A 12,742-nucleotide genomic window follows, 5' to 3' on the forward strand; every position below is an offset into this window, starting at 1 on the left:
GAAAAAAATCTAACGTTTTAACTAAGATTTTTGGGGAATTAAATTACCAAAATTTGGTTTTCAGTAATTAAATTTACTGTTTTTTTATAGTTAGGTTTAGCGAAATAATGATTCAAAAGTTACTAAATTAACTTGTGTTTTAGCATCTCTGTCGACAAGACAAAAAATTGTGCGATTTTCTTTGATTCTCTGTCGACGCGGCGGGCGTCTGATTCATAAAATGCTGAAATTGTTTTGGAATTTTGCCGTCTTTTGACGAGAGACAAATAAGGTTTGTTGTTCTCCAAAGGACTGAGAGGTCCGTAAATCTTTAAAATATTGGTGCCTAACTTACCAAATTAACCCGAGTTTGCCGTTTTATTTAATCCTCTGTTGATACGGCGGGCGTCCGATTTGTAAAATGTTGACATCGTCTTGACATTGTGTCGTCCTTTGACGACAGACAAAAGAGGTCCCTTGTTTTCCAAAGGACCAAGAGGTCTGAAAAAGTCCGTAAGTCTTGTAAAATATTGGTGTAGAAACTTACCAAATTAACCCGAGTTTGCCCTTGTATTTTATTCTCTGTTGGCACGGCGGGCGTCCAATTCGTAAAATGTTGACATTGTCTTGACTTGGTGTCGTCCTCTGACGGCAGACAAAAGAGGTCCGTTGTTTTCCAAAGTACTGAAAGGTCTAAAAAAGTCCGTAAATCTGGTAAAATATTGGTGCTAAATTTACCAAATTAACCCGATTTTGCCGTTAATTTGATTCTCTGTTGACACGGCGGGCGTTCGATTCGTAAAATATTGACGTGTTGACATTTTGTCGTCCTTTGACGACAGTCAAAAAAGGTCCGTTGTTTTCCATGTCGACAAAGAAATTATAAATTCGAGCGGCAATTTCAAAATGTAACGTGAATTGTTGACATTTGCTTTATCTCAGTGATGGTCTGTGTGTTCAAAAATTGTAAGGAGCAATATAATCAATTAACTAACTGAATAAAAAAAGCTTACATGTGGTTAATTGAGTATTATTATATTTGAAATGACTGCCAAAAAATACGTTCGATTTGCTATTCCAAATCGACACAAAAAGGCTCAAATCAAGCGGTAAAGAGCAAAACGTCGACAATCTGTCGACTTGATAACGCTAATTCAAACACGGCTTTATTTAGTTGATAATGCCACAGTTTTACTTAATATCCTTGCCTGGCATAGTGGTCATAGAGAGTTCATGAATGTGACATATCAGATGATACAGAAAATTTGACCTTGCTGCACAGAAAGTTGTCTGTTTCGGAATTCTCCCGGTTTTCGTCATGTCGTAATTTAATTCGTTTGTTTAATTAATTAAAATGTATCACTTTTGATTGTTCAATTACTTCCATATCTTATCAGTATATGTACTTCCAATGGCAATGCGACAATACAACATACCTCCGGGCCTCTGATTCATAAATTGCTGGAATTGTCTTGGAATTTTGCCGTCTTTTGACGACAGACAAATAAGGTTCGTTGTTTTCCAAAGGACCGAGAGGTCCATAAATCTTTAAAATATTGGTGCAGAACTTACCAAATTAACCAAATTAACCCGAGTTTGCCGTTTTATTTGATTCTTTGTTGATACGGTGGGCGTCCGATTCGTAAAATGTTGACATCGTCTTGACATTGTGTCGTCCTTTGACGACAGATAAAGGAGGTCCCTTGTTTTCTAAAGGACCGAAAGGTCCGAAAAAGTCCGTAAGTCTAGTAAAATATTGGTGTAGAAGCTTACCAAATTAACCTGAGTTTGCCGTGGATTCTCTCTTGGCACGGCGGGCGTCCGATTCGTAAAATGTTGAAATTGTCTTAACGTTGTGTCGTCCTTTTACGACAGACAAAAGAGGTCCGTTGTTATCCAAAGGACCGAAAGGTCCAAACAAGTCCGTAAATCTGGTAAAATATTGGTGCTGAACTTACCGAATTAACCCGAGTTTGCCGTTTTATTTAATTCTCTGTTGACCCGGCGGGCGTCCGATTCGTAAAATATTGAAATCGTGCTGACATTTTGTCGTCCTCTGACAACAAGATGTAACGTAAATTGTTGTCATTTGTTTCATCTCAGTGATGGTTTGTTTGTGTTCAAAAATCGTAAGGAGCAATATAATCAATTAACTAACTGAATAAAAAAAGCTTACAGGTGGTTAATTGAGTATTATTATATTTGAAATTGCTGCCAAAAAATACGTTCGATTTGCTATTCCAAGTCGACACAAAAAGGCTCAAATCAAGGGCTAAAGAGCAAAACGTCGACAATCTGTCGACTTCATAACGTTTTTTAGCATAACGCTTTAATTCATAACGCTTATCGCATAACGCTTTAATTCATAACGCTAATTCAAACACGACTTTATTTAGTCGATAATGTCGCAGTTTTACTGAATATCCCTCCCTGGCATAGTAATCGTAAAACAGTTTATGAATGGGACCTTGCATATCAGATGAAACAGAAAATTTGACCTTTCTGCAGAAAAATTTGTCTGTTTCGGAATTCCCCCGGTTTTCGTCATATCGTAATTTAATTTGTTTTTTTTATTAATCAAAGTGTATTTTATTTTGCTTTTTTTGTCTCCAATACTCCACGAGTGTCATAACTTTTGTGTAATTTGAGACGAAAAGCGATTATTATTATTACTCCTCTTTGATGTAGTAGAAACCGAACCCATTTCTTAACTCGTTTTGTCCCAACTCACCGTCTTCTTTGTATTTTTTTTAATTTTTGTAAACTTCCCCTCCAAGCCTCCTTAATATTTTTCATAAATCGCTGACTGAAATTGGAGACCCCCTGAATGTTGAAAGTCTTAAATATAAATAGGAGTTTCAAAACTCATGACAATCCGTATTTTGATGTTAGATTCCGATGAAGTGTCAGTCTGATAATTGTTTAGCATCGCGGCAGAAAAATTACAATAATATTTATATTTTGTTTGTTAAACCCAAACCACTGTAGCGCTTCGTCAGTGAATTTTCATTCCGTATTTTTATAATCTGTTGTTATATTCAAACACTATATGTTTCCAAACACTTTATTCCCTGAAAATAATGAAGTATATACGAAAACTACAAAAAAGTCACTGGAATTTTTTTCATTAGTTTTATCAATTTCTATTCTCAGCCTTTTTACATTCAATCACAGCACTTGCCAAGTTGTCAGCTCCGATTTTACAGTTATGTAGCTATGTAAGCTTTATTATTATTTTTTTACCTCTGCCTCGTGAATAGGTTCTAGGTTATAAGCACTTACACGGTTTTTATTTATCCACCCCCCCCCCCCCAAAAAAAAAAAATGTTACATACGTTCCTTCCTGTCCCCATTCCTTCTAAAGACTAATTGAAATGAATCCCACCAAAGGCTATAAAAAAGGTAAAACTCGGGGGCATCTTCAGTGGTACTTCTTCATTAATTGTATTTTTGTCGTATAAATTTGTTAAACTTCTGAACCATTTTTCGACTACTTTCAATTTTTTCCAAATTGCATTAATATAAAGACAATTTTTGTCTTAATAAAGATAAAAAAAAAAATTTAACCGATTTTTTTCGTTTATGCAATAATAATTTAGAAAAAATTGATATCTATGTTATGTAAAGCCCAATCTTTTTGCGCCCCTCTTATTGACGTATTTGCAAAGATTCTGAAGAAAAAAAAAATCGACTTTTTAGTCCATTTTGAAAAAAAAAATTTTAATTCATTTATTATCGGTAGTTATATTTGAGTATGAAAATATTGGACAAGACCTTAAAGCGTAAGTGACGTTAAGCATCACTACTAAATTCACTACTAAATTCGTATAATTATAGGCATTATAGGAGAGTACAAAAAACCTGGCAAAATTCCTTTTAATTTACTGGGTTAGTTGGTAAGGGTATGAGCTCATTACTTTAATAACATTGCAGGACCAAGCCATCTTGATCCGACAAAGCTCTACACACCCATCCACATCACCCTCTCCCATGAAGTTCCATGTTACTCTGAATTCGTCTTATGGTCTCCAGTAATACCAGTTAAAATAAATATCGTTCCAATGACTGAAGTTCATTGGAACAGTTAAAATGAAGTTCCATGTTACTCTGAATTCGTCTTATGGTCTCCAGTAATACCAGTTAAAATAAATATCGTTCCAATGACTGAAGTTCATTGGAACAGTTAAAATGCAGTTCCATGTTACTCTGAATTCGTCTTATGGTCTCCAGTAATACCAGTTAAAATAAATATCGGTAGCATCAATTATTATGTAATATATATAGTATATAGTAAATATATAATAAATATATATAAATGTATATTTTTACTGTAATTTTTACTGTAATTAAAAGTAAAAATAAAAAATATAATAAATATATAATATATAATAAATATTCAAAGTAGCATCTGTAACTGGTCATATTGCTAGATGCACGTTACAATTTCATAACGAAAGCTTCTTAGTTAAAAAAAAACGTAACGTATAATCGTTTGGACACGTAACTAAAAGTCCCATCCCAACCCCTCCCCCAGAAATTTAAGGTTTTTCGCTGTGGTAGCTCAGGCAGTGGGCATTGTGGCATGAGCCTAACTAAATTCGTTTTATGGTCTCCAGTAATACCAGTTAAAATAAATATCGGGGACAAAATGTATTTTTCAAATTCTAGGGAGGCAAGGCCGTATCCTGGAGGTCACCGGGTTTGACCCCCCCCCCCTGAAATTTGTTTCCGACTTAAAAAAGTTACAAAATCCAAGTAAACCAATTTGTGATTTTAATTATTTTATTATTTTTTTGTAATTTAAAAGCTCGAACTGGAACTACCTCTGTTCGAGGTAGAACTTCTGTTCTACCTAGAATGGAAGTAGCCCCCCCCTTTCCCAACTGAGCAAAAATCATGGATATGGTCTTGGGGGAGATTGTGTTGTTTATTCGTTTTCTTTCTGCGAAAACACGATAAAGGGGTATTTTCCGAAATTAAGGGAAGGTGGATCAATTGCACTATATTAAGTCAAAGAGAAAAAAGAGAGATTGTTACCCTTTACTTCCCTATTTAAAAGTATGCTTTAATTTCATTGGCTCATTTTTATGACGCAGTTTTCGAATCCAATCCCATCATCCCTTATTTCTGGATAGAAAACTTATTAAAACTGGGCTAACTCATTCGTGTTTTACTAACGCTGTGAGACATATCTAGACTTATAATAAAATACCATTTATGTAGAGATGAATAACTCTATCTTTTTTAACGCTTTTGCCCTGTGTGCCAACCGGCGTGGGAAAAGTCTAATTGTATTTCTGTCACAAAAATTAATTTGTGAAATGCAAGATGTCCTGATCCTTCCTGATCCTTTTTTCCAGTTTTGTTTTGCTCCCTCCTCATGAGCATACAAACTGTGTTCCTACATATTTGAGGATAAGGCCCAAAGCTATTACTTTGTCTCACCTATGAAACAAAGAAGAGAAAGTATAATCAATGAAAAAAATAAAATAAAAAAGCAGGGAAAAACGAGGGTAGTGTCAGCCGGCGGAACAACCTGAAGAGAAAACAAGCAAATATTTCGACAAGGACCTCCGCCAAGTCGTCCGCCTCAGTGCAAAAAAAAAAAGCTTTTGCCTTGTGTGCCAACCTGCGTGGGAAAAGTCTAAGTAAAATCTCTACGGTTAAGTTCTGGTAGGAAAGGTTAATTGTCTTTACCGAAAACGAATAAGTGATGTCGTTTTGAATGCCATTGTCGATGCCGTTAAGCGAATTCCTCTGATTGAGAGCGAAATTCCTACTGCGGCATAAATTTGAAAGAAAATCCTTTAGATGCTTGTCTAAAAACGATAAAACTGTCGTGCGTTTTTACTGTTACATCAATCGCGGAAGCTCCTCATTTATTTTAAAATAAATTTATTCAATAATAATAATTCAAATAATTTTTAATAAATTTACGTTCGAATAATTTATAAATAATTTGTTTCCTACTTTCTGTAACCTAACTATTTTACGTAAACTTTAAAAACAAAAATAGATTTTAGACATAAATACCTTGAACGTACCACTAGTGCGTAGAATAGCACTAAATATTATTTTCTGCCAAGGTTGTTTGATATCAAACAACCTTTTCTAGCAGATATTCTAACGACAAGGTGCCCCTACCCTTCCTATATGGAAACCAGTACCCAAAGGACCAAACTAGAACGCTTAATCTTGCTTCTTAACGGGTTCATTTGAGGCCTGACATCCCCTTAGAGTAGATGCCTCGACGAAAAGAATTTAAAAAATCTGAATAGCCATGAACATAGTTGATAGTGGCGCATATTGCTATTAGAACAGGAAGAAATTGAACTGTTGTAAATAAGGGTAAGCTCTGACAAAAGACGGTCAATTTTCTAAACTAAAAATGACCTAGGGACATGACTTGGGATTTATTATTGGTATCTCTGATTGGTATCTAAGGTTAAATAGAGACATCCTATGCCCTTCTTGACGCAGGTTTGAGTTCTGGTGTCGCCAGTCTAAAGTCCTGGCCTAGGGTGTAAAGGCAAGGGGTCTTTTGAGTCTTGAGCCTCAACTTAGTTGGGTTCACCATTCAATAATTGTAATTAAAGTCTCAAATTTTAAGGTTACCCCTTTTAATACATATCTAAAAAACAATGTCATTCCTACTGTTCTACACTTATACTTATTACATACACAATTTTGGTGGGGGACAATACATTTTTCATCTTTGATTTGAAAGAAAAGTGACCCAAATATGATTTTATGCGAGGGATCGTGTGACAGGGAAGTTCGGCTACCTAAGTGTAATTTACTCATGCCAAAACTTCGCTAAATGGTTTCTCGTGTTGTACCAATCGATATGGCGTGGAGGATTTCAAAATTGATGTATGTGAACAGGAAAGGTGTGTATGTAGTGTGAACATATTCGAAATAGAAGCGATTCTAATTTTCACCTATGCGAGAAGGGCTTTTTCGTCAGGTTAATGAAAGTTCAGCTGCCTAATTAGATTTGACTTATAAAAATGATGTATATCAACGTGAAAGGTGTGTATGAACAGATTCATAACAAAAAAGATCCAAATATGTGCCTACGCGGGAGAGGCTTTTCATCGAGTGACAGGGGATACGGCTACCTTACTGAAATTTTATTCCTGTCAGACCTTCACTTTAATGGTTTCTCGTACTTTACCAATCGAAATGGCACGGATAATTGCAATAAAGGTGTATCTGAATGTGACACGTGGGCTTGTAGTGCGAACAGGTTCAAAACACAAGCAGTCCAAAGATTAACCTATGAGAGTTATTTCATTGGGTGACGGGAAGTTCGGCTACTTAATTAAGGGAACTTAGGTTTTTCAAATAACTTGATTAATCCAAACGGTACGATGTATCTAAACGTGAAATGTTTAAGCAAAATATTTTGCCTTTCAAATAGGGCTTTGTTGACATAAGGAGGTCCCGTTGATATATTGTGGAATATTTTATATTTATGTGTGTTTCTCAGAAAATGCACGGCGAAACCCCCAGATTTCTTAATATTGGAAGGTTTCTGTCGAGGAGGAGGGGGGTATGGTATCCTTTTGCTAATGAGCAAGCATAATGAAGCAAAGATACAAAATGCACTAAAAAGCTATTATACAGTCACATGTGTTGGCCCTAGTTTGCACAACACCGCGTAGAATTTACAGCATTAAAAGTCTTTTAATGCTGTGGAATGAATAGACCTGGAATAAAATGAAACAAAATGAGTCGAAGGTTTATTCTCAAACGTTTCAGAGCCCTTTCATTTTTTCAGGTCAAAGTGGCTACTCCGTTTATAAATACGTACCGTATGGTCCAGTTGACGAAGTCCTACCTTATTTGTCAAGACGTGCACAAGAAAACCGTGGCGTTATCACAAAAATTAAAAAAGAAAAAAATCTGCTTTTCTCAGAGATCCGAAGACGTATCAAAAGCGGACAAGTTTTATATGATCCGTTGAAAGCTATAAATTAAAACTATTTAGTATTGTAAGGTAAGTTCAGGCACAGTGGAAAAACGGTGTTTCAGCATGGAAAATTATTTGTTTGCCCTGATTTGAAATGGCCCTTTTTATGACCTCTTTTTAGATTCATTTAAACCTTCTTTTTCTCGAATTAAATAATGAAAAGTAAAATAACTTTAAAAATTAATGAAAAATATGGTGAGGTGTTGCAAACGGTGTGCATGTAACTTAACCCCAGTTTATTTCAATCCAGTTAAGCTCAATCCTCGTTTAACTCAACCCTCATTCAATCTCAACCCCTACTCATCTCAATCTCGTCCGACTTAGCCTAACCTGTTACAGGAGTTACGATAAAGGGTAATTGATTTCCAAAGGGGTAGAGTTAAATGAGGGTTAAACTGCATGAGGATTAAATTGAATGGTGGTTTAGTTAAACGGGGTTGGGTTACATGAGAACCGTTGTAAACCATTCAATATTATGACTAATTTTGGAAAAAAATCCACTTGCTATGACACATCTCATTGTAGTTTCAAAATTTAAGCTGGGTTCAAATTCTAGATGGCCCTTTTTCTGTACGGTCGATAGCGGTTTTTCTGATTCGCGTAAACCGTATGTTTTTCGAATAAATACTTGACATAAAATCTAAATTAAAAAAGAGGTAGTCTGCTGTGATCCATTCAAGGGTATTAGGACTAATCTCAAAAGTACAAAAAGCACCTTTATGGTTTCACATCCCTTCAAAGGATAAATATCCCTTTACAGTTTCAAATATATGTTGAGTACCCTTTTGTACCATCGTTTTTGCAGTCTGTCTGAACTTACCATTAGTTGGTTTATTTATGTTTTTCCCGGTCATAACCTGGGATATTTTGTGTAATTTTTTTTAAGTTAAGGTGCTAAGGAGCAACCCTAGTTGAAATTAATTGTTATTGTTCTATATTTGGCCAATCATGAAAAAGCATTTTGCTGCTTTATTAATTAACTCTGGGTGGGTACATATTTAGGAATTTGCTTGGGATTATGTTACAAGAAATAAATTTTACGTGAGTACGGAAAAAAAATACGTTTTGTTTTCTTTCATTGTGAAGGAGATGATATTGTTTAAAAACTGAGATCCATCAGAATAAGGCAAAAGAATCGTCCCAACAGCCATCTTTTCTAAAACTTAAGATATACCAGATCATGATTACTTAATAAACAAGACCGTAGTCATGATTCTTTTCGGGGGGGGGGGGTAAACAAAAAAAAAAAAAAACGCATACAAAATTGTGGTGGTTGGGTGTGGGCAAGTTTCTAAAAGTATGTATAATAGATAATTCATGCAAGAAAAGATAAAAATTATAGGATAAAATAGCAGAAATTTTTGGATTTTAGTGGGGTGTAGCACGGGCCCTAGGCTTCTTCTTCCTCTTTACGTGTTAGATTCTAGGTATGTTGGCCTTTGCGCAAGAGAAATTTTGTTGTAAACTGAAACTTTCAAAATTTGATCAGACAGTAAAAAGGTGCATAAACAATGAGAATCACAGGAGTAAGCAGAAGTTTAACGAAAAATAGTAAAACGATGTTCAATTGATTTTGAAAATATCGCCCTTTATTTCAATAACAATAAAAATATGTGCTCTCGCGAAAATTATTTTGATCCACAATTAATGACCTACAAGTTTTGGCCAGAATAGACCCTAGGTATTGCGTGTGGAATCTCAGATTATACAGGGGGTTTTCAAAATTTGGGTAAACCCAAGAAAAAGGGAGTGAACCCTCAGTGTTATTACCCCCTAACACGGTGTCAATAAAGTATACAAAAGTGTTTGTAAAGTTACTAAAGTTTTTCGGCGAACTAGCATAAAGTATTTAAACTTTGAGTGGTTTAGAAGCATGGTGAAAGGATGTAACTTGTTTGATGTATTGTATTGGATTAACGACGATTCTTGACTACTAAGGTTCTTTCGTTGGCCCTGCAGTGTGTTGCCAAAGCTAGGTTCGAACCCTGGGTCCCGTATTACCAAGCTGAGATCAAACCTACCGTGCCATCACAGGACAACCTGCTATATGTTAAAATTAGCTCTGTTGCGGTTCAATTTTAGTGTTACCTTTGTGGTAACTTAGCCGTCATGGCTAAGTGGTTGGTGCGCTGGTTTGAGAATTCTTTGTCTAGGGGGCACGGGCTCGTTCCCAGACGTAGCCAGTTATTTAGTTTGGGACGGGGGTCAGTGGTTTGACTGTGAGTTCAGCCAGAGTCGACCCAGCTATAAATGGGTACCTGGAGAAATCTGGGGAAGGTGAACATAGGATGGGTGTTTCTCAACCTCCCATGGCTAAAGCGCCACGAAACGGAGATCAGCACCGCCGGTTTGGACCTTAAGGGTCTAGTGCCGTCTGAACTGAGGTAAAATTTCCTCTTTTGTCATTTCTCTTACTACATGAAGTATATATATATTGTTGGCTATTTAGTTTTATAAAGTTGTAATGCCCGCTTGAGGACCTAAGAACAGCATATGCTAGCTATAATAAATTCAGACCCTGTTCTAGGAATTTAACTTTGGCTGAAAATAGTGTTTCCACCATTCCAAAAGTTTTGGGGGTTTCTCCGAATGAAAATAAGGCTCTCCGAAAACTCTCTAAAAATTAACGTTCGTATATGCACGAATGTTAACAATAAATACAAATTGGTAATTTTATTTCTAAAGAGTTTTCAGATAACTAAATGTTCTTTTTGGGAAACCTCGGAAAATTTGTGGATAGTAGAAACATTAGTTGAAAGAGGGCGTAAAAAGGGGTTGAAAAGTAGAAATAACGCATCGATCATTTTTAAGGCCATGGGTTAAAGAAAACCATGGCCATGGGTGAAATTCTATCAATTGCCAGTTTTTATGCTATGCAGTTTTATGCTGTTTCTAGAAAGTAAGCTGACTAAGTTCAATGAGCGAAAAAGTACGCCCAGTGCAGCTGAAATTTTTGTCTTAGTGATCATATTTAAGAAAACGTATAAACTATATGAACACTGTTATTCGGTTTTATTTCCGCAGAATAAGTTGAATTAAGCGGATTGAACTGGAGAGTAAGCTAAAAAAAAAAAGCCCCAGTAAAGCTGATATTTTCATCTTGGTAGTCAGAAACATTGTCATATACACATTGGTAAAACTGAACATTTGTGAACACTGTAAGCCACTTTTACCTCCGCAGAGTAGAATGAATTAAGCTCATTAAGCTGGAAAGTACGCTGGATAAAGCTGAAATATCCTATCTTGGCAGTCAGAAACCTTGTCATATACACATTAGTAAAACTTTGTTAACTTTTCCACACGTTTTTTTGGCAAATATGGTAGCTTATAACGCCCTTTAACCTACCGCGACCGCCTTATGTATTAATGCTAAAATTCCTCCCTTTTCACGCATTTGCATCTGTGTGTTTTATTTTATTTATTTTTTTCTCTACTGCAGTTAATGCTCCTAAAGAACATCTCGATGCGTCTTTTTGGCAAAACTGTTATATTTTAAAGCCTTTTAACTTACAGTCGCCACTTTGTCTAGTTAAGCAAAAATTCCTACTTTCCCTCCCTTTTAAATTTTAAGTCAAAATTCGTCGTATCTGCTGTTAAATAAGTAAAATATATTAAAAATTAAGCCCGTATCCAGGGGGGAGGGGATTACAAGGTTTAAGCCCACACACCCTCCGAAAATTTTGTCCGAGTCGTAAAAACGCAATAAAATTCCATACAAACATATTTTGAGGCGTTTTTTAAAGTTTTATTGCGTACCCCCCCCCCCTCCTGAAACAAAAATCCTGGATACGCCCTTGATTATAACAATCAAAACCAGTTTTACTTAACATTGCAATGTTTAAACTAGAAAAGATCTTACTGTTAGGCTAATACTTTGTAATGTATGTTTGTAATTGCTTTTGAAGTAGGCTATTTTATGGACCGACAAATCACAATTTGCATTATTTTAGCAATAAATGTTTCTGGCAATTAGTATTTCCTTTTTAATTTCTTCTTACAGATTAAAGGGGGGCTGTGGCGGTTCTTGGCTGGGGGGCATCTGTCCCTCCCCCAGTTTTTCTGGCATTAAATTCCTTTTATTTTATATATTTACGCTCCTATGGTATACCTCCCCCCTCCCAGATTATGGGGCCTAAAACCGCTAATTAAGAGGGGGTTGATATATTTATTTTAAATTAAAGCTTTTAAATTAAATTTTACGCAAAAATTATAAGCGATGAAAATTTTTTTGTTTTCAGCATAAAAAGTTATCAGAATATAAAAAGCTATCAGAATCGCGTATCTTAGTTCTTGATAAAAAAAAAAGAGAGAGTTAAAACAGAGTTAAAATGAGTAATGAAACCAAGCTGAAAAGTTGATGAAAGTTACTAGAAATCAGTATGGTGTTTCCAACCCCTTATACCACAAGATTTAGAGTATCGTTTCTACTTTACTGAAATTAGATATATATGTATAAACGGAAAGTTATATTAGCCATTTTGAAAAAAGTAGATTAAAAGGAAAAATCAATGAAACCCGGAAGGAATTCGCCTAAGACACCCTGAAAAATTCGGAGATACTGGAAGAACTACTTGGGCATTGCGTAGAATTAATAATAATAAAATTAAAAATGGAGGATAGGAATGCACCACTTTGGTGTTGCCAACCCTCATAACCTAAGATTAGTGCGGCATTTGTGCTTTAATGTAATTACATAGTATAATGGAATGTTACATTAAGCCATTTGTTATTACCTTCATTTATAGAAGAAAACCATAATGTACTCTTATAACAGGAAAAGTTCATGGA

General features: G+C 35.5%; 1 protein-coding gene across 1 annotated transcript in view; it reads left to right on the plus strand.

Moving 5' to 3' along the window:
• Positions 1 to 11,947, plus strand: part of slgA (proline dehydrogenase slgA) — a 108,102-nt gene extending 96,155 nt beyond the window's left edge. The window contains exon 10 of the mRNA XM_089086695.1: positions 7,763 to 11,947. Coding sequence (XP_088942821.1) covers positions 7,763 to 7,962 — 200 coding nt within the window. The 3' untranslated portion in view covers positions 7,963 to 11,947. The remainder of the gene's footprint in view (positions 1 to 7,762) is intronic.
• Positions 11,948 to 12,742: the final 795 nt, after the last annotated feature.

The sequence above is a fragment of the Artemia sp. Qi Xiang Cuo genome, chromosome 3 (assembly GCF_049724085.1).
Source record: "Artemia sp. Qi Xiang Cuo chromosome 3, ASM4972408v1, whole genome shotgun sequence".
NCBI lineage: Eukaryota > Metazoa > Arthropoda > Branchiopoda > Anostraca > Artemiidae > Artemia > Artemia sp. Qi Xiang Cuo.